General features: G+C 37.1%; 1 protein-coding gene across 4 annotated transcripts in view; it reads left to right on the forward strand.

The window, feature by feature from the left end:
• U2surp (U2 snRNP associated SURP domain containing) overlaps positions 1–22,493 on the forward strand; it is a 46,187-nt gene that overhangs the window by 15,735 nt on the left and 7,959 nt on the right. The window contains exons 7-24 of one of the 4 annotated variants that reach the window (XM_074059517.1): positions 2,807–2,874; positions 3,301–3,395; positions 3,477–3,512; positions 3,600–3,682; positions 4,774–4,939; positions 5,131–5,342; positions 6,269–6,312; positions 9,353–9,457; positions 10,524–10,594; positions 10,673–10,832; positions 12,006–12,168; positions 12,618–12,697; positions 13,631–13,718; positions 14,347–14,469; positions 15,102–15,258; positions 16,601–16,696; positions 17,465–17,531; positions 20,067–20,226. In XM_074059517.1, coding sequence (XP_073915618.1) covers positions 2,807–2,874; positions 3,301–3,395; positions 3,477–3,512; positions 3,600–3,682; positions 4,774–4,939; positions 5,131–5,342; positions 6,269–6,312; positions 9,353–9,457; positions 10,524–10,594; positions 10,673–10,832; positions 12,006–12,168; positions 12,618–12,697; positions 13,631–13,718; positions 14,347–14,469; positions 15,102–15,258; positions 16,601–16,696; positions 17,465–17,531; positions 20,067–20,226 — 1,974 coding nt within the window. The other 3 variants (XM_074059518.1, XM_074059520.1, XM_074059519.1) reach the window with 3 other exon arrangements.

Raw genomic sequence — 22,493 nt, forward strand, 5'->3', positions numbered from 1 at the left:
TCTGTTTTATTTCATTGGTCTATGTGTCTCTTTTTGTTACTATGGCCTGTAGTACAATTTGAAGTCAGGTATTTTTTGTTGTTTTTATTTTGGTGGTACTGGGCTTGAACTCCGGGCCTCATACCTGGTAGGCAGGTGCTTGCCTCTCCACCAGCTCCTGAAAAGTCAGATATTGTGGTACCTCAAGCATTGCTCTTTTTGTTCAGGATTGCTTTGGCTACTTGGGGTCTTTGATGCTTCCATATAAATTTTAGGATTGATTTTTCTATTTAGGTGAAGAATGAGATTGGGATTTTGATAGGGATTGCATTGAGTCTGTAGATTGCCTTGGTAATATGGCTGTTTTCACAATATTAATTCTGCCAGTCTGTGGACATGGGAGTCTTTCCATTTTCTAGTGTCTTTCTCACCTTCTCTCTTCAGCGTTTTGTAGTTGTCACTGTAGATGTAGCTTAGTTTATTCCTAGGCTAGTTTTTCCTTTTTCTTTCTTTGAGCCATTGTGAATGGGATTGTTTTCCTGAATAAGCATAATTACATTAAAAAGGGGGACTGGATTTTCTTACTGGCTTTTAAGATGGCTCGAAAGCAATTAAAAGAATAACAGCATTATTGAGATATAATTCACATACCATAAAATTCACTTTTTTAAGATGTACAGATTGTTGGGTCTTAGTTTATTAATGGTTGTTCAACAGTTACCTCGCTGCAGTTTCAGAACATTTTCATCATCCCCTAAAGAAACCCACCATTTTATCAGTCATCCCTTCAGACTCTAAGCACTTGGCAGCAGTCCGTCTGCTTTCCACCTCTCACTCGCTCATTCTGGGCAGTTTGTTCAGATGGAGTCAAGCAGTATGTGGTGTTCTGTCTACCTTCTTCACTTGGCATGGTTATTCAAGGTTCATCTTTGTTGTGGCATGTGTCAGTGCTTTAGTCCTTTTGTGGTCACATAATCCTCCATTTAATTATATGCCACATTTTTTGTCCATTCATTGATGGACATTTGGTTGTTTCTGCTTTTTAACTTTCATTTATGAATAATACAAAATAAACATTTCTGTATGGGCTTTTGTGTAGACATAAGTCTTAGTTCTTGCTGATATACCAGGAGTGGAATTGCTCAGGCACATAGTGGCTCTGTGTTTAGCATTTTGAGAAACTGCCAAACTTTTGCAAAGTTTTCCATCCCATCAGTAATGTTCGAGGCTTCCAGTTCCCCATCTTCACCAGCGCTGGCTGACTCTTCAGCCATGCAAGGGTGAGCTTGTGCTTCATCCTAAAGGTTTTCTTCTGTTTTGGTGACTAGGCTGGAACTCAGGTCATTGCACGCTGCACCACTTGAACCACTCCCTAGTCCTTGTGCTTCTAGTTTGTTTCTAAATAGGGCCTTGTGCTAACTTTGCCTGGGGTGTCCTTATGCTGCCCTCAGACCCATATCCTTTCACCTCTATCTTCCTGAGTAGCTGGGGTTGCAGGCGTATACCACCATTCCCAGCTTGTTTTTTGGATAGGGTCTTGCTAACTTTTTGCCTGTGCTGGCTTCAAACTGTGGTCCTTCTGCTTCACCTCACAAGTAGCTGGGATATTATAGGTATGAGCCACCACTCCTAGCTCATTGTAGGGTTTTTTTCTTTTTGTGGTACTGGGGTTTGAACTCAGCCTCATGCTTGCTAGACATGTGCTCTACCACTTGAGCCCTTTTTTGTGTTGGTTATTTTTGAGACCCGTTTTCCTGAAGTATTTGTTCAGACTGGCCTTGAGCCACAATCCTCCTGATGTCTGCCTCCCAAGTAGCTAGAATTACAGGTGTGAACCACTGGCACCCAGCTTCATTTTAGTTTTGCTGTGCACTTACCTGATGATGTTGAGCGTCTTTTCGTGTTATTGCCCATTTGTAATTTCTTTGGAGAAATATGTATTCAAATCCTTGGCCCATAGTTTAACTGTGCTGTCTTTATTGTTTAGAGTATTGTCTCTCTTCTGGGGTCTTAATTATCTATATGGTTTGCAAGTGTTTTCTCCCATTTTGTGACTTTCTTGATTGAAGCACAGAAGTCTTAAATTTTAATTAAGATGTCACTTATGCTTTTGGTTTCATATCTAAGAGACCATTGCTTAACTAAAGCTTACAAAGCTTTATTCTTATATTTTCCTGTAAGAGTTTTATAGATGTAGCTTTTACTTTTATGTCTGTGACCTTTGAGTTAGTTTTGTATATAATGGGAGCAGGGGCTCAGCTCCATTCTTTTGCATGTTGATATTCAGTTGCTCCGGCACTTTGTTGAAATGACCATCTATCCTTCCCCATCAGATAATCTTGGCAGATTCCTAAGACAGATTCTAAAGGGAGTTTTAGAGTTATTTTTAAAAGAAAAATTCAGCGTTGTTACTCTTTGTTTTAGTAATTCTTGTGCTCCAAAGGTGATTATTTGAATAGCACATATGTTTGATAGTTGGTCATGACCGTTACTGTGCATGGTAGTTTAGTTACTGAATGTTCATGAGTTCCCTTGACCCTCTGTCCAGGTCTGCCTAGTGTAGGCTTGTGGGGAATAAAGTCAGTGGCTCTCTTTCATCTCAGACTACAGTGTCATTTTAATACTTAATTGTTTTAAAGTTTAATTCCTTAGTTGTGGTTTTGGGGGAGCAGGAAGAAAAAGAAGTTGAGTGTTGATGGGACTGTTGACAGAAATGAGAACTAAAAGTGAAAATGGCTTCAAAGTGCTTTTAATTGAGCCAGTAGTTTTGTTTAATCTTGTTTGAGATGTAACTTGTCATATCCTTTGTTGTTATATAATTCCATAGCCACTAAAGAAAGGGGAGAAAGAAAAGAAAAAAAGCAACTTGGAGCTCTTCAAAGAAGAATTAAAACAGTAAGTAGTAGTATGGAGAACTGACTGTCATAGCATATCAAGTTGATTCTTAAGAGATGTGAGTGTGAACAATGTTTGTACCAGTTATTATTAACTGCCTTGCCGTGAGATCCTTTGAGAAACTGTATTTGGCAGAATGTGTTTGAAAATGCATTAGCATTTAGTCTAGCACCTAGATCACTTACATCATGTGCATTTATCTTATGGTTGGAGTCCTCTTTGCGGTGAGGAGCAGTGGGGTAAGGTGAGGGGCTGTCAAACTAAACAAAACCAACTAATTCGATCTCCAGGTCTTGCCTCGGCTGTAACTTAGAGGCTCACTGACTTTGGTTATCATCACTGGCATTTAATTACAAATACTTAAGCTTAAGATGTGAACACGAACATTATAGCTCATTTTTAGTTGATTATAAATGTTTTTAACAGAATTCAAGAAGAACGGGATGAGAGACATAAAACAAAAGGGAGGTTAAGTCGATTTGAGCCTCCTCAATCAGACTCTGATGGTCAGCGTCGTTCTAGTAAGTGATGTTTATTTTAATGTGTATATTTATGATTGATTATTCTAAAAACTAAGAATTGTTTTCTTTTTTCCTGTTAAGTGGATGTGCCTTCAAGAAGAAATCGCTCATCTGGTGGTAATACAGTTTTTTGCTTTTGAATCAGTAAGAAGTTGTCCCCTTTGTGCTTGGCAGGTTGTAATTGTTTTTTTCTCCTGGCCCTAGTTCTTGATGACTATGCACCAGGCTCCCACGATGTAGGAGATCCAAGCACTACCAATTTATACCTTGGAAACATTAATCCACAGGTAATGCCAGTAAAGTAAAATGAACACTCGTCCATATGTTGCATGCTTTTTAAAAAAACTGCTGTACTAGTCAATAAAAAAAATAAAGATTCTGAAGCTGGCAATTATGATGGAACTGGGTAATCTGTAAAATTATTTTGTAAATTTGGGACTTACTGGTGTGGCCCACATACCTTTGCTGAAGATTCCTGGGGACTTGGTTCCTTTTCTAGTGACTGCAGTGTTTGCTAGGTGCTGCTTTGATTATTTAGCAATGATTAGTGATGACCAGGGATGGGTAGTATTCTTTTGAGACCTACTTGCTTATACATACCTTGCTTCCTTATGGAGTTCCTTTTTCTTTTACCTGCTCATAACAACTTTTTTAGGATTAATGTTTTTGAGACAGGATCTTGCTATGTAACCCTGGCTGGCCTGGAACTTGTAGTCCTCTCTGCCTCCCAAGTGCTGAGCTTATGCATGTGTACCATGCCTGGATTGTCTTTTATATTTTAATTCTTTTCTACTTCAGTATTGTTAATTATGTTTTGGGGAATGTGGTGGCTATACAGAATATTCTATTTTTTAAGAATTACAGATAGCTTTGACCTTACCTACTTATTCTTTCCTTCTTGCTGTGCTCTTGACTACACTGACGGTTGGGTGCTGGAAAGAGGAAAAGTAACGAGTTTTTTTTCTCTTTTTATCAAAAAATACACTCTTTAACTTGTTAACCACTCCTTCCTGAAAATTGTTGCTGAATTCCTAAAGATGAGCCATTGCTATAGAACAGGTTATTTAGGTTCTGGGATCTTAAAACAGGAAGGATGGAGTTGAAGGGTGCTTTTGATTTCTGCAGCTTCCTGTATTTCTAAGTCCTGGCATCTTACTTAGGTAAAACAAGAGATTTCTGGTATGAAATACTTACTTGCACGCGCCCCAGGAGGGCAGGGTTTTACCTGCGTAGAGTTCCCAGCACTTGAATAAAACATTGTAGCATTAATGTGTTGTTGCTTTTCATTTTGCAAAAACTACTTTGGTTTCTGTTGTGTAGAATTCTCCCTTCCCTCCCTTTCCTGTTTCGCATACCAAAACAATTATACTTTTAATAGATGAATGAAGAAATGCTGTGCCAAGAGTTCGGAAGATTTGGACCACTAGCCAGTGTAAAGATTATGTGGCCTAGAACTGATGAAGAGCGAGCGAGAGAAAGAAATTGTGGCTTCGTGGCCTTTATGAATAGAAGAGACGCCGAAAGAGCGCTGAAGAATTTAAATGGTAAGTTTTTTTTTTTTTTAATGCACTGATAGAATTTATACATTTCTTTGGTTCAGAAAAGAATTAAAAAAAATTCTAGTGAGGAATTGAACTGAAACTGGAGAGGCTAAAAGGAAATTTAATTGAAATCATCAGATATACTTACATTTTCTTTTGAGACTTACAGAGTGGCCTTTTCTTCTTTCTTGTAGGAAAAATGATTATGTCTTTTGAGATGAAGCTGGGCTGGGGTAAAGCGGTACCTATCCCACCACATCCAATATACATTCCACCTTCTATGATGGAGCACACACTTCCCCCGCCTCCATCCGGACTGCCTTTTAATGCGCAGCCTAGAGAGCGGTTAAAAAACCCCAATGCTCCTATGTTACCGCCACCTAAAAACAAGGAGGATTTTGAGAAGGTAATTTGACAGATGTACATAGGGCTGAATCTAATTTGTAAATACTAAATCTGTGGTAGTATTTCTTTTCAACAAGTTTATAGAAAGTGTGTGTGTTATTCTGTTTAGCACTCTTAAAGAGATCAGATGTGTTCCCTGCCTTAGCCCATGGAAACCCTGTATTGAAATAGTAGGTCATGTTTTTATTTGTGGCTACCATTCCTTTTTTGACCACTTGCTAAGTTTTTTCCCCTTTGTTCAGCGTTCTATCCAGGTTTGCTTAAGTGCAGTATCTAAATTTACTTTGTTCTGAGAAAGCAATGGTTTATATTTGCTTAAGTGACTTTTCAATTAGAAAGATACCTAAATAGTTAAATCGTGTGGCTGGCAGCTAGCTAACTTAATTCTCAAGGTCTTGAGGTATTAGAATATTTGAGAGTGTATGTGATATTTAAAAACCAGTTAATCTAGTAAAAGTAAAGGGTGAGTATTTCTCTTTATTAAACATAAAACCAACTTAATTTCAAGTTCAAAGAATTTGTTGGTTCTATTATGACTTTTTAATTACACTTAAAATGACAGGGCTGGTTTTAAAGGCTTGGGAACAAATTAGTAAACTGTATGGTCAGAGGCAAACAGTTAATTATTTCACAAATTAAAATCTTTATCTGATAATTCTCAGTGTAGTACCTATTTCAGTGCATTGATGTGCATTCTGGCAGGAATGTTCTGATTCTTTGCATTTGGTGAACATTAATTGTTCACTGAACACATCCATTTGCATTTATGTAATTGCTTAGTGTATGATTACTTCAAGTGCAGTGATTGCCTGCAAAACTTGTGATTAGATGTGTAGTATTTTCAATGCATATGTATATTTTTGCTTGTTACTTGTTAACAATACTCACATATTCTATGTTTATTATCTGATGTGACTTCATATACAGACTCTGTCGCAAGCCATAGTCAAAGTGGTTATCCCAACAGAAAGGTACATGTTTTTCTTTATTATTACTGATCTAAATATAGACAATATCCCCTTCTGAATTAAAAAAAAAATGGTGTTGAGGAAAAGGTAATATCTTGACTGAGCAATGGTTCCTTCCCAGTACTTTTGAGGGGGGGGGATATGTGAAATTTAACTTACTTTAGTATATTTTGCAATCTTATATCATTATCTTTTTGGTTTTATTGATATCAGTGTAGGGAGTTTTTATAGCTTTAGACGTGAGAATGTGTTTAATGGGTGAATTTGGAGTTGTTGGTCTAATGATGTGAAGGAAAAATAGGTATTTTATATAAAATGTGCCTTAAATTTTAGATGTTACGATTTGACTCAATCTGTTACTTTCTTAGCTTTTGGATTATCTACACTGAATTTACAGCCTTGGATTTAGTTCAACTAACTGAAGGCATTTGCAGTTTTATTTTTTTCCTAATTGATTTTAAGAAGAAAATCCTATTTTCATGGACACTAGATATATCAGGAACTTTTTTTTTCTAGAACAGCAAAGGTATTTGGATCACTTTTATTTTTCTTTCTTCCTTTTTTTCTTTTTTCAATCTACTGTTAATGCAGAAGAATTCGTGTTCTAGGTATGCTCTTGCTCAGTCAAGCTAAGCCTTTTCCCAAACACAGGAACACAACACTGGTTGAATAATAAATGAACACAAAAGAATACCAAATTCTCTTTGACATTGGCCTTGGTGAGCAACACCAGCTGAACTGTCTGCGGCAGCGGGGGACCAGGAAACATCATGGGATGGATTGGGAAAGTATACAGTTTTTGACCAGACATTGGTACGATCAACTCCAATAAATGTGGTTTTATTATAACTGAGACAATTTTTGGTTTTTTTTTTTTTTTTCATTGTGGTTGCCCAGAATAAGATAATTACCATTTTAAAATAAAATAATGCACTTTAAAATATACATCCTTTTTTTGTACTACACTGTTTCATTATGATAGAAAATTCACCATTTTTTAAAATAATTAAAGTATGATTATATTTCTTTAATCTTGAATTCAAGTTAGCAACAATTAATTGTCAGATTTTGATTTTAAATAATCATATGAAACACTTAAGGTCTTTTAATTTTAATTTTATAAAAATAGATTTTATCAGTTACAAGCCTGTTTAAAACTATAGTGGGTTGTTTTTTTCCACTGATAGAGTATTCACAGGAAAAGTATTTTTGTAGCATTCAAACACAGAGATCCAGTAGTAACTTCACGTGTGGCTCAGCTCATTCCTAAACAAAATGTTGAGAATACATTTTGCTGTAAAGTCTTAATCATTAAAATGAATCCTTTGGTTTTAAGCTTGCTAAGCCGTTTTTTTCTTCTTCTTTTTTTAATCTATCTTTAATACTGAAGTCAAGTTGCTTTTGACTTAATTCTTGCAAGTTTCTGGGTGTATAGCATTGTCCACCTAGTAGGTCATATATCTTATACATAAAACTTCCCTTATCTTTAATTTGGCAGCTACTAGCAGGAATTTATCTCCCTTCAAAATAATGTCATTAAATGTATGGATGCTGAGAATTTGTTCTCACGGGGACATCAAGAACTGCGTATTTGCAGAGCAGTTAGCACTTCTGCAGAAGGAAAATAATTTTAATGTTTAAAATTAAGCAATGCTTTTTGTTAACCATTCAAGGTTGAACTAATAGTTCTAAATGTGTAGTTTCCCCTTTGTAAAGATTTAAAGATTTTTGATCTCCTTTAGAATCAAATTGATTTTTTTTCCATTACATAGCAATTTTAGTATCCACTTAAGTAGGTTTCCTTGAAAAACCTACTTAAACTTGAAAAACTCAACATAAGAGATTATTTACTGCTCAGGTACTCTGAAACAGGGCATTATAGAGCCAAAAAAATGTCTTGTTCTATATCTCATTTATATTCTAGCAGTTATCTGAACTGAACTTGAGCTGGGAATGCTAAAGATGTAATTTAGTGTGTGTCTTCTATCACGAGCCAATATCCTTTTGCTTTCCCAATTGTTGTTTGCCATCTCTGTGTACTGGGGACTGGTGAAATAGAAGTCAAAAATAGCTTATAAGAAAGCTGAATCATTTTTGCCTGACCGCATAATCAATGTCTGAAATTGTTGGGAGTCTCTTTATTAGAGATTTTAGCTTCAGATTGAAAAAAAGGCTTTCGATGAATCCAATCAGTAAAGTGACTGTGTTAGAAAGTAACTCACACATTTATTTTTTGGCTCAGATATTGAAGGATAATTGTTACAGAAAATGGGAAGGGCATCTCACCATGTCCCCTATTTTGGAATTTGGAAAGAGTAGGACTATTCATATAAGGCTTTGGCAATAGAATTTCTTCATGGATTCATAATATCCTGATAGAATTACACATCATGAATTACAAGCTAGTTTGAAGTGTGATCCAAAGGGATGTTGCCTCATTAAAGGTCAGATTTAATAAAATCTTTATCTGGTATATGTGTATAAGAAAAGCACAGGAATTGGATGGATCTTTTATTAAATCAGGCCTTAAATTTGTTAGTTTTGCATTTTCATAAATTATAATCATGGTTATAACATTTCAGAATCACTACAGAAGTGCTTGAATTAGGAATATTTTCTTAAAAAACTCAGATAGTATGTAAATTTTTAGATGACTATTCTAACATATAAGCTCTAAGTTACTGATTTTATATATTTACAGCTTTCTAATTAGTTGTAATTCATAATTTAATGTTTTGCATTTGGAAAATAAAATTAAGTGGCATTTAGAAAGTTAAATCTTTATCACTATGAGGCTGTGTTGTGGTTTCTCACCTTCCCTTCAATTTTCCTTCCCTTCCACTCCCCTCCCCCACTGCCCTCTTCCCTCTTCCCTCATAATGCAACAGGCATTAACATATGCTCCAGATTACTTTTTTGGTGTTAAATTCTATATTAGGCAGCAGAATAATCTTTTCTGCACAATTATATTAACTAGGTCAAGTGTAGTTTTACTATAGTGGTAGGTCTGAATCCATTTTCTTTAACTGTGTTATTGTTGTAGGAATTTGCTCGCCCTGATACATCGAATGATAGAGTTTGTTGTACGTGAAGGGCCGATGTTTGAAGCTATGATTATGAACAGAGAAATCAACAATCCTATGTTCAGGTGTGCATTCTTTAAAAACTATGGGAATAGCCTGTAACAAAAAATACCCTTAGCCGTTTTTAAGTGTGTAGTTCAGTGGCATTAAGTATATTAACATTGTTTTGCCACCACCACCACCACCACTGTCTCCTTCCATCTTCCAAAACCCAAGCCTTGCACCATTATGCAGCACCTCCTCATCCTCCTGGCCCCTGGTAACCACAATGTTGCTTTCCGTGAGTGAGTTCGATAATTCTTGTTATCTCACCAGTGGAGACACATAGCATTTGTCTGTTTGGGACTGTCTTATTTCACTTAGCATAATGTCTTCAAGTTCATCCATGTTGTAGGTATACCCAGAATTCCTTTCCTTTTAAAGGCTGAATAATAATCCATTTTATGTGTATGTCATATTCTGTTTATCTTCACATGTATATTGAAAATTGCTTTTAATTTATTTTTTTGGGAATTAAAACTGTTTCCAAGAATAAAATTCTTTAAGTATAGGATTATTTCTGCAGAAGGATCACAAGTCAGTCTTACGAGTTAGACTAGAATGTGCTTAGTCAGTTTTCCATCACATTTTAATTTAATTAACCAGCATTGTTTTTAGCATTCTCTAGGAGGAAAATCCTTTTCATTATGCTTTTCAGTGAAAGAGTCTTTCATAACTAAGGTAGTTGACCCAGAGGGTTTAAAAGGAAATTGCATACATATCTTCTGAATTGCTATGGTATCTAACATACTCCTTGAATTCTCTTTAAGTAGTACAAAATCACTGCTTTTGAAATTACATGTTGAGAAAATGTCTGCATGGCCAAGCACAGAGTCTGACTTGTGTTTCATAATAGCGATCTTAAGACCCAGCAAGATGGATGGATGCCTTCGAGGTGTTAACATTAGTCATCAAGGCAGTCCAGGGGGGAGCAGGGAGGGGTGGCAACAGATTGCTCTGGGTGAGGATTTCTCTTCAGGGGTCTTTGCTTTTGGTTTTACCTAGAACTAAGCAGGCAAATAGTACTTCTTTCTTAATTGAAGATAGCTCTTTCTTAAAGAATATGGTATTTTTTCCACTTGTTTTATTTAGGTTCTTATTTGAAAACCAGACACCAGCCCATGTTTACTACAGGTGGAAGCTGTATTCTATTCTGCAGGCAAGTAAAACTAATTACTGTGTTAATTATGACTCTGATTCATTAGACCTTTCTAGTAACCTTCTGGATGTTTATTAGGGAGATTCTCCAACTAAATGGCGGACAGAAGATTTTCGTATGTTCAAAAATGGATCGTTTTGGAGGCCGCCACCATTAAATCCGTATCTGCATGGAATGTCAGAAGAGCAGGAAACTGAAGCTTTTGTAGAGGAGCCTAGTAAAAAGGGTGCACTTAAGGAAGAGTAAGACTTTCTTTTTTCCTTTTCTGTCGCATATTCAGAAAAGTTGCTTTAATGGTTTCTTTAGTTAATAGTCTTACCTAGGCTATTTTGACCTAAAATAAAATGTTGTTTTTACTTGTGAAATATGACATCTTTCATCATATGCTTTATAGTCTTAAATGTCTTGGCAAATACAGGTGTGTGTCCTATTCACCTTGACATCTGAGTGATGATCTCTTCCCTATAGTTCAGTTCTTTCTCTATTGTTGGAATACTTGAGATTCTTACAGAAATTATCTCGGGACTATTAGAATTCTTGCCTCTCTAGGTGCCAGTAAAAAGGAAAAGCACTGCATGATTGGTAGGGTGAGACACTGACAGTACAAAGCACTTGTTTCCATGGAGTTGGCAGCATGGCACGCTGTGAGATGGCCACTGTGGAAACATGCCATTTTCACTGCTCGTGCAACATTGGCATAGCATAGTCAGCCTCTGTTAGAAAGCAGTGACGTTGCATTGCATCCGTGCATCATTTGTGAGACTGTTTGCAAATGAGTGCTGCAGTATTGTGGTGTATTTCTTTCCATAGATGTGTGTTCCTTACTTCAGCTCCAAACTCAGACCACAGGCTAAATACAGCTGTCTTTTATTTTTGCAAATGAAGTTTTATTGGAACACGACCATTCCCATTTCTGTACATGTTGTCTGTGGCTGCTTTGGTACATAACAGTAGAGTAACTGTGACAGATACTACACAGCCTGGAAAACCTAAAATATTATGAACTTATCCTTTGGAGAAACAGCCTAAGCCCACCAAGTGCTAAAGTAATACTTCATTCAAAGGAGGGGAATAAAAAACTTGAAGACTCTTTTTCAGTGCAATGGGATAATAGGATACAGACACTTTGGAAGACTTGAAAAAATGCCCTAATTTAAAATTTACTTAATTTGTAAGCTAAAGAAATTTACTCTAATCTTCTGTTCGTCCAGGAAAGCTATTCTTCTCTAGGAGAATAGCTAGGTAAAATTCTTCAAAAAAAATTATAACATATTTGGGGGACTTAACACAGTTGGTCGATTGTTCAGAATTATTCTATCTGAGTGGGTTATAAAGAAACTAGTTTGTGAGCAAAACTGTAATAGCATTTGAACTTTGTATTTATAGGTATTGATAAGTTAAACATTTTTATTCAGACAGAGGGACAAATTAGAAGAAATCTTGCGGGGATTAACTCCAAGGAAAAATGATATTGGAGATGCAATGGTTTTCTGTCTTAATAATGCTGAAGCTGCTGAAGAAATAGTAGACTGCATTACTGAGTCGCTGTCCATCTTAAAGACACCTCTTCCTAAAAAGGTATTGGGAGCCATTTCTCTTTCTGAATGCTTAAAAGAAAAGGGGAAATAATGGTTGACTTTTTTTTGGATTGGAATTAGTTTCCTTTTTTGCATGAAGAACTTAACTGATGAAATCTTCCCTGAGCAGTCTTGTTTTCCTTCTGCCTGGGGAGCTTGCTATGTTCATTGGTACACAGGTTTCCAGGTTGAAATGCACATGAGTGATGAGAATTTACTCCTGCCGAAGTCATGGTTGTGGGGACATTGAACTTAATGCAGCTCTGCTAGTTAGTGATTATTAAATTATAGCTAAACTATATATATGTATATATGTATATATACATATAAAAACTTTCTATACAGTTTAGTTTTATAGCCTTAAGCCACTATTCCAAGAAATGAGAATGCAGATAGCGGGTTGTTTTTTTTTTTTTTTTTTAATCTTAATGTTATCTTTTGGTATTATAGATCGCCAGATTATATTTGGTTTCTGATGTTTTGTACAACTCTTCAGCCAAAGTTGCCAATGCTTCATATTATAGAAAATTGTAAGTATAATGATATAGGCTGATAATCCTGAAATGAAATATTTAAGGGTAAGGCGTTCAGAAAAGAGGATTGCTTTGTTAGCATCCTTCAGTAATAAGTAATTTGAATTTACTTGTTTTGTAGAATTTTTGTTTTAAAAAAACAGGCTTGCATTTATTGGGAAAACATTGGCAAACTCAGTTTTTTTTGAAATACTCTTATTTGATAGTATTTTTTAAATTATTGACAATAGGACAAATAGGTGGAGTTACAAACTAACTTCATTTCTTAATAGCTTCATTTTTATTGCTTATTTAGCTATTGTATTAGAAACTAAAACTGTAAGTAGTGACAAACATAAAGGAAGAGATCCAAGAGGTCACATTAGCTGAAGCATCTGTTTCTTCCGTCATCCATTTGTACTGATGGCTTTTCATTGCTGATGTTTCCCAAAACACTAGGGAGTTAGACTGCTGTGCTGTCATTCACGTGTGACTCTTCCAGTTCCATAGACTTCCTCTGCTGTGTTTAGCTCATGGGTAGGCTCAGAGAAAGAAATTGATTCTGAAATAAAATTTAGAAATACGGGTCAATTCTTAACTCTCAATAGTTTTTTTCCCTGGAAAAGTTGCCTGACTTTTAAGTTTCCTGTCTTATGAAACAAAGAAGTTGGATTTGATGGCTCAAAGTATCCTAGATATAAAGTTGCTTACTAATGAAGGGAACTAGTGCTTAAGGCTCTTGGGGAATTGACAGGAAAGAAGATAGGAGTTAAATCAATTCAGCTATAATTTTAGAGTTCAGATACCTACCTCTTGATTTTTAAGAATTTCTTGATTAATTAATTGAGAAGTATTTTAAATCCAGGAGGGGTTTTCATTGACTAGCATACTAAAGAGCATATGGATTTTTAAGCAAATTCTATTTTAAAGAATATATTATTTAAATTTCAGTTTTGAAACAAAGTTATGTCAGATATTTTCAGACCTCAATGCTACCTATCGTACAATTCAAGGCCATTTACAATCTGAAAACTTTAAGGTATGTGTATTGTTTTACTATTTTTGCCCGTATGTGTTAAATAGATAGAGGAGGAGGGCATCGGAGGGCACTTCTTTTTAACTTCGTAAACTGTAGACTAATGTTAAGCCAAACAAGGCCAAAAAAAAAAAAAAAAAAAAAACCTTAAAATGGAATAAATAAATTTTCATGGGAAGAAGACTTTGTTAAGAAAATTTTTTAGATGGGAAAAATGCCCATGACCGCATCATTCAGGGAATTAAAACAATTCATTTAAAAATGTTTTGACCCTAAGTAACAACTTACAGAAAAGCTTAGGGAATGGGCCAGAATCAGGATGTACTTCATTGGACTACAGGGATTCAGGTCAAATCCTGGCTACTTGGATGCCCAGCTTCCTAAGTTACTGACTGTGTATTTCTCAGAATGTGGGTTACTGACGCATGAGAGTTGGCCTTACGTGGTAAAGAGCAACTACTGTGCCCCTCTGCCCCCCAATATTTTTACTGTCCCCCGCAGCCCCTTAAATTTTAAAAAGAGATTCAGCTTTAAAGAAAATGCAACAAATCTTGATGGTCATTCTCATGAACTGACATCCAAGATACATTGTCCCAAATTGTCATTCATTGTTTGCTTCCTGTTTGTTTAGCAACGGGTTATGACCTGCTTCAGAGCATGGGAAGATTGGGCAATCTATCCGGAACCATTTTTGATCAAACTACAAAATATTTTCTTAGGACTTGTAAATATCATTGAAGAGAAGGAGACAGAGGTAGGCATTCTGTACCCATATGTTTTTGAAAATTGTTTTAGAGAGGAGAGTGCTGTGGTATGATACATATGCAAGTAGCATTTCTTTGTGAAAAATCTCCTGTTCTGTTAAATAGTGGATTTTTATTGTTAGAATTTTAGAAGCCAGGAGTTAGGTACATATAGCAGGAGTTTTCTGTGCTATCCTCCTATATGAAAATTTGTGACTGGTTTTTATTTGATGACATGAAAATATTTATGATACATCAGTAGAAAAAAATGTACAGATGCTCCTCCACTTACTGTGGAGTCCTGATAAACCCATTATCAGTTGGTTATTAAATAACAGGATGGCGATATGCTTCTTTTGTAGCAGTTATATGTGTATTGGATTTCCTGGGGCACTTCTCTAACAACAACCACCACCTTTACTGAGCTGTGTGACAAGAGGTTCTTGTTACTGACTCAGTGTTACCTGGTACCAGTAAGCACTTGGTAAATATTGAATAAATGTATAGATGACTGCTGCTTTGGCAGATGGATGATAAAATATTATGGGAATGTGAGTATCCAGCAAGGTTGGCTGGCACTGGATTGTTTGCCATATGACTTTGGCAAGCACAGGGAACATTACAGTACTCGCTGGTTCCATAGGATGTTCCAGATGATCTGGATGGTGCTCCCATTGAGGAAGAGCTTGACGGCGCCCCTCTGGAGGACGTGGATGGTATTCCCATTGATGCCACTCCCATGGACGATCTCGACGGAGTGCCCATCAAAAACCTCGATGATGATCTGGATGGAGTGCCTTGTGAGTTCATTGCAAACATCAAGTCTAGGTAGTCAGTTCAATTAGCAAAGCTCTTTTATTTCCACAGTGCCGATATGGGAAAAGGTAATCTCTGATTGTATCAGTCACAAACTTTTTTCTGACTTTTAAAATTTTGAATATCCAGCCGTATATATGACTGCCAAGGAAAAGGCTTTTTTTTCATGGTTACCTTCTTTGTTGGGACAGTCAGCTTCCTATAATTTTAGCAAGTTTTCCTTTTTGTCTTAGTTGTCAGGAAATTATTGGCAAAATCTTGTGCTCAGTTATATTTGCAATACCAGATACCTGGTTTTATCTGTTCTGTTTTTATTTGTTTTCCAACTTAAAGGTTCAGTTTTCCTAGCTGCCTAAAATTATGTTCAAATATTGAACAAATGCTGAATTTTGTAGTTTAGACAGTGATTAGGTACGGTGTTAAAGATTTTCCTTACTTCTTACCTCCACTTGCTTAAAATATTACCTGTGTTTTCTGAGCTGATAAACACAGTAGTCCCCTCACCCCTTATTTGCAGTTTTGCTTTCCATAGTACTCACCCATTGTCAGTCTTCATCCAGAAATGTGGAAAATTCCAGAAGTAAAGAATTCATAAGGTTTATGGCTGGATATGGTGACTCATGGCTGTAATCTCAGCTTCTTGGAAGGCAGAGATTGGGAGAAATGCAGTTAGAGGCCAGCCTGGGCAAAAAATTAGTGAGACCTCAATTCCACCAATAAACCAGGAGTGATGGTACATGTTTATAATCTCCGCTACATAGGAGGCATAAATAGGTGGGATTGTAGTTCAAGCCAGCCCTGGCAGGGACCCTATCTGAAAAATAACTAAAGCAAAAGGGCCCAGGTGTGGCTCAAATGGTAAAGTGCCTGCTTAGAAAATGTGAGGCCCTGAGTTCAAACGCCGGTACCACCACAAAAAAAAAAAAGTGTAAGTTTTAAATAACTTGTATTATAGTATTTTATTATGATTATTCTGTTTCCAGGTTGGTTGTGTTAACTCTTACTACGCCTACTGTATAAACTTTATCATAAGTATGTATGGATAAGAAGACACACAGTAGATTTCAGGGTCAGAACTGTGTCCTGGTTTTAGGTGTCCTCCATGGGTGTGGGTGGGGCGGGGAAACTGTGCTGTCGTATAGTGTTTAATGTTGGGACGTAGAAGCAGAGAACTGAGCTGATTAGAATCTTCGCTCTCAGTACTATTAGTGTTCTCCACAGGTGGCCTTAGTTATTCAGTGTTTTAATAATTCAGTAGCCCCCCCAGGCATGTTAGTGTGGGTCACATGCTACTAGTCAGAGCTCACAGCCATCTTTGTCTGACAGTGGATGCCGCTGAAGACTCAAAGAAGAACGAGCCTATATTTAAGGTTGCCCCATCAAAATGGGAAGCTGTGGACGAGTCTGAACTGGAAGCACAAGGTGAGTAAAAGCACAAGACATACTGAGCTTAAAAAGTCGAGTACTGGGGTAGGGGTGTAGCTTAGTGGTAGAGTGATCGCCTAGCATGTGCAGGGTCCTGGGTATAATTATAAATTAATCATTGGTGTCTTTGTATGCCTGTGTGAATGTACATGAATGTACATGTATGCTTTCCTTTTATGTGTTGTATAGCATTTTTCAAACTCAGAGTTACTTTATATCTAGTGTAAGCTTTCATTGAGGTTGGTGCTCCTGTGATAGTGTTCTTAGAACCTTAGTTTGGAAGCTGTGAGAGTAATTGGAGAAATCACTGAAAACCTTTTAGTTAAGGTATTGTGATACACAGTGTGGCCAGGAAGCTGGACCTATTTGGAAATATACTTAGGTGGGTTCCAGAGAAACCACCAGCGGCCTCCCATAATGCCTCTCAGCTGCAGTTCACCTGCTTTCACACTTACTGGACCTGTATCCCACTGCTGAATTATTAATATTTGCAGCTTCTGATGAAGGGAGTCTTAACAGCAATACAAACCAACTGAATTTGACTAAAGATTAATACAAATTTTGAATTTGACTAAAGATTAATACAGGTGTGAGGACAGAAAGAGACTTATTCAGCACATAGAATTGGCTGTTCAAAGAGGAGATAAACTGAGGTAAAAAGTTGTGTGATACAGACTTTGAGCTCTAAAGCTGAGCCTCTGCTGTGCTGCTATAAAAATGCTCACTTACCTTAAGGAATTACATCCTCTCTTTCCCTCCACCCAGCTGTTACCACTTCTAAGTGGGAGTTATTTGACCAGCATGAAGAATCAGAAGAAGAAGAAAATCAAAAGTAAGAATCTTAAGTTTTGAATATCCTCATTTTCTTGTGCGAACCTCCCTTTTTCTCGAAGAGGTATGGTTGAAATACTAGTGAAGAGGAAAGCTTCCTTTTAAAAACCGGTGAGAGGATCGTGTTTGGTTTTCCATTGCTTTTCCAGTAAGGAGCCTTGGTTTCTGGTCTTTCACTCTGCTTTTGAGTTTATTTTCTAGGCTGGGCTGTACATTCTCACTTTTTTTTTTTTTTAGTTGATCACCTGCATTTGTTTTGACTCTTTATCATCAAATGTTTAGGCTCCACAAAAGGTGGTTTTAAAAGTGTTGAGTGGAAAGGTTACAACTATTCCTTTTCTTTTTGACAGTACATTGCTAAGAAAAATATTGCAGTGTGACTGTTTTGTTGCTTAAATGTAAATACCTCAGTGGAACTAAGAATAAAGGGGAAAACCATTTTCTTCAAAGTACAGAAAAATTATAGTATTGATTTTTGCTCTTTAGTAATCACTCCAAAACTGTTTTTGTGGTTGAATTGCTCCCAACTTTCCTGAAAAATTGTCTTGTAATTTTTAGGAAGCACTTGACACTTTTTAAGATCATTGCAATGTAAATTGAGTTTTCACATAGGAAGAGATGGCATTGAGGACACAAAGCAGAGGTTTTCATTTTTTTTAAATCTCTATATTCCTTCATTGTTCTCAAATGGAAGAAGGAACAAAAGGAGCCCACTTGACTGTGTCCCTGTAGAGGGATGTGCACTGTGCAGACTCAGCACAAGAAGTAGGCTTTGGATTGTTGAGGAAGTGGGATCAGTCAGCAGTTTGGAGAAAGTCTGATGGGATGAAAACTTGTCACAGTGACATCGTCCCAGAAATGTTAGGGTGTTGTAATGACTCAGCAGTGATTATGGAAAAATACTTAGAAAGTGGCGATGTGGCTTACTAATGGAAGCAGTGTCTGAGAATGTTGAGCAGTACAGGAGTTGGGGGGGTTTCGTTCAGTTTGCTTTGAAACAGTGGCTTTGTTGACTTTATGCCCTCGATCCTATCATTGCTCACACATCAGCATTTTAAGTCATTGCTTTAAAATGTGTATTACACTCCAAAGTAGTTATTTAATTTAGAAGGAAAAGGGTGGAGAAGCCATCAAAGAACTCAGAACATACTGCTGAGCTGGTTTTATTTCTAGAGGTATTAGTGGATATTTGTGTTAATGTTTGGGGTATGAATACATTTTAACAGTGATGTTGGACTGATCACTGACAGAAGCGTTAGAAGTATGATACATGCAATGATTTTTCTCAGAGACGCCAGATAATTGTGATAATATAAACATAACCAAAGGAGAACAACTCTGTGCAAATTTCTGATCCTTGAAATTTTCTTATTTCTTGCTGCTCTCTAGTGGTTGAATCCAAAAATGCCTTTTTACTTACTTTGGGGCTGCTTTATACAGCTAGTAATTACGGTATCTAGGTCAGAAATGTGATTTTTTTGTTTGTTTGTTTTTGTTTTTAAATACAGCACTTGTAACACTTTGGAGAAAAATTCCAAAAGGTAATTTCATTTGTAATGAGTTCTGTATGGATTTAGAATTTTAAATTTCCCCTTTTTTAATAAAAGAGTGCAGCAGGATGCTGTAATGATACCTGAACCTAGAACTGGTAACTAAATGCTGAGGAGAAAACCAATTAAAACAAATTGCTCAGGCCTTAAAAATTATAGTAGCAGTGAAAACTGGACTCCTTTAGAGTTACCAAGGAGTGTAGCTCATTTTAAAAATCTTGAATAATATGGTTAATGTTAGTGCCAGCCATTGGGAACATTTTGTTACTTCTGTTCCAGCACTGGCAACTGGCTTTACCCAAGCTGCCTGCCTGTCTAAATTGTTCCTGGAATGACAGAAGAATTTTCTTCTTTATATCCTCTATGACCTATCCATGGTGCTTAGTTGGATTTCTGTTTTCTTCATGTGTGACTTAGAAGTGGTACAACTTCCAGCATCAGCTATAACATGAGCACTGCTGTTTGCTGCTACTTAAAATTTATACATTGCTTTATTCTTAGGGCTGAGTGCTAATCACATGAGGTCTTTATATGCCTCATCATTTCATGGTGACTGTGACAAACTCACTTATTTTCTAGATTGTTGGCTCTGTTGAAGGAAGGGTAACCACCTGGCTTCCTACACATAAGCCTTCATGAAGTTCCTGTAAACTGAGGAATATGTATACTCCTTGTTTATTTGTTCATGTAACTGCACAGAGAAGGTTTACTGCAGAAGGAAAGGCTCCCAGATAGCATTAATGTGAGTGGATCTTAGGGAGTGTCCAAGCTCAGCTGCTTCTGTGAGGAAATGGCCTATTAAAAATTGTCTAAAAGATATGTGGTCAGTTACTTTGTAAATTTTTTTTTTTGGAGGAGTTGTTCCCATATGTTTTACTAACATTATTTAAGCACTTCAGACAGTGAAAGAAGAAAAGAATCCTGATTATAAAATTTAACTTTTTTTTGCCGCCTTAACATACAGTATTTTCTTTTTATTTCCAAAGTCAAGAAGAAGAAAGTGAAGATGAAGAAGATACTCAAAGTTCTAAGTCTGAAGAACATCATTTATACTCTAATCCAATCAAAGAAGAAATGACTGAGTCCAAGTTCTCTAAGTACTCTGAAATGAGTGAGGAGAAGCGAGCCAAACTTCGTGAAATTGAGGTTAGCATTGCATGGAAGCTGAAACTGCATTTTACTGGCCTTTATCCTCCAGACTGAGTGAGCTCCGTCTTACTGTCATACCTTGTCATTGTGCCACTCTCTCCGCTGAGACACCTGCACTCCAGGTGGCCCTCCTTCATGCTCCTTCAAGCATCCCTTTTGTACTTGCTTCCTCTCCTTATCTCTATGTGGTTTTCCAGAGTTGTGATGGGCCTGTGGATGTATGTGGGTGTTTTGTTTGTGTGCCGACTTGCTTCCTTATTAATGTCTGGCTCTCAAGTACATGATTCTAATGAATAGATTAGATCTGATCCTGTAGGAAGTCCATTACATTTGAATGTATGTAGTGTGTAATAGGAAAAAGCAAAACATTTTCTGGAACTTTCAAGTGATGTTTACATGTTTATTTTAAAGGTTTGCACCTTTCATAAGTGGGGAGAAGGTAGATTGAGTGGGTCTTAATATTAAGAAGGGGAAAATGTATGGTCTCCTATCTCTGGTGTCCCTTCTCTTCTCCTTTTGATAATTCTTTTTTTTTTTTTTTCCCCCAGTACTAGGGATTTAGCCCAGGACTAGGCAAGCACTCCGTTACTTGAGCCATGCCCGTAGCCCTTTTGTTTGTATTTTGTTTCTGGGATAGGGTCTTCTGACTTTCTTGGCTATCTTCTTCTAAGTACCTGGAATTACAGGCATGTACCACCATGCCCAGCTTTTATTGGTTCAGATAGGGTCTCGTGAACTTTTTACCCAGACTTAACCTCGAACCACGAGCTTCCTGATTTCTCCCTCCCAAATAGCCAGAATTATAGGCTTGGGCCGCCATACCCAGCCTACTCATGTTTTTAAAATTAGATTTCCAGGGGAATAGTTGTGTGTGAGTGAACATACTATCCTTGGATCTTGTTCCTCCTGCACATGCTGCTTCATAACTCACTAATCTGTCCATTTTAACTGAGAAGCTCTGCTTTACTGACCTGATGAAACTATCTTAAGAGTAGAAGTAGACAAGTGTAGTTGCGCACCTGCTACTTAGGCGGCAGAGATTGGGAGGATTGCTGTTCAAGGCCAGCTTGCGAAAACTTTAGGTGTAAGTAGGAGGATTGCAGCCTGGGCTGGCCCAGGCAAAAATCTGAAAAATAGCTAAAGCAAAAAGGGTTGGTACATGGCTCAAGTAGTAGAGAGCCTGCCTAGTAAGCATGAGGTCCTGAGTTCAAACTCCAGTACCACAAAAAAAGGAAAGAAAAGAAATTAGTTTAGTGCAAACATTTCATGATAGTTGAAGTTATCCTTTTAAGTTCTTTACAGTGATTGCTTCCTTATTACTATGTAGAGAAGAGACGCCCACCCACGTAGCTTTAGTTAGGTTGGCTGCTGTACGCACACTTGTTTTTCCACATTGTCCGTGCAGGCACACGCATCCATCCTGCAAGTGTGCTTTCATCACCTGGTCTTTCCCTTTTTGGACGGATAGTCAGTGATTATTTCTCTCCTGCTTTCATAGCACCTGCTTCTGGCATAGGAGCCAATCCTAGTTTCAAAATGCAGGTCTTAGAATTATCCAGTCCCTGTTCCTTGTTTACTTTGAGAGATTTAAGTCATGTGGAATAAAGTTCCATAGGTGGTGGCAAATTTGGACTTCAGCTCGAGTCATGAGCTTTTCAGCAGTTCGCTTTCTTCTCTGCTTCTTAATTTGAGTATCAGTTTCTGAAAAACCATTAATAATGGATAAAGCTCTAAACTAATTTCTCCAAATTATTTTTTGCTGTGTTTTATATTCTGTAGCTTTTCTTTTTAAACACTATCTCTTCCCCAAATGTGCCCCATTAAAGACATCTGTAGCTGCATATTTTTAAACAAGGGATTAATAAAAATCAAAGGATTTGTGTTATAAAATACTGAGCATTCTCTGAACACTCTGAAAGCTTCTATCCATATGATAGCATAGTGTTGACCAGAAGCAAGTTGTTAATTTTTCACATACCATCTAGAGTTGTGCTTGGGCTGGATAGAGTTGTCTTTTCCTATCTCCTGTGTCCATTTGTTCCAAGAGGGGATGGAAGATTGAAGAAACCAGTAGAGAAGAAAATATCCCTTTGGATATTGGTGTGCTGGTGGAGAATAAATGGCCCTTTTTGCCTTGGGCTCTGAGTACAGAAGGACTAGTTGTGTGGGAATGTGATACCTGCCATTGTTCCTAGACAACAGGTTGTAGGTGGCTAAGGATCCATTGCAGTGATCTTTAAAAAGATTTCCTGGGAGTGCCTCCT

Source organism: Castor canadensis, chromosome 17 (genome assembly GCF_047511655.1).
Source record: "Castor canadensis chromosome 17, mCasCan1.hap1v2, whole genome shotgun sequence".
Classification (NCBI taxonomy): Eukaryota; Metazoa; Chordata; class Mammalia; order Rodentia; family Castoridae; genus Castor; species Castor canadensis.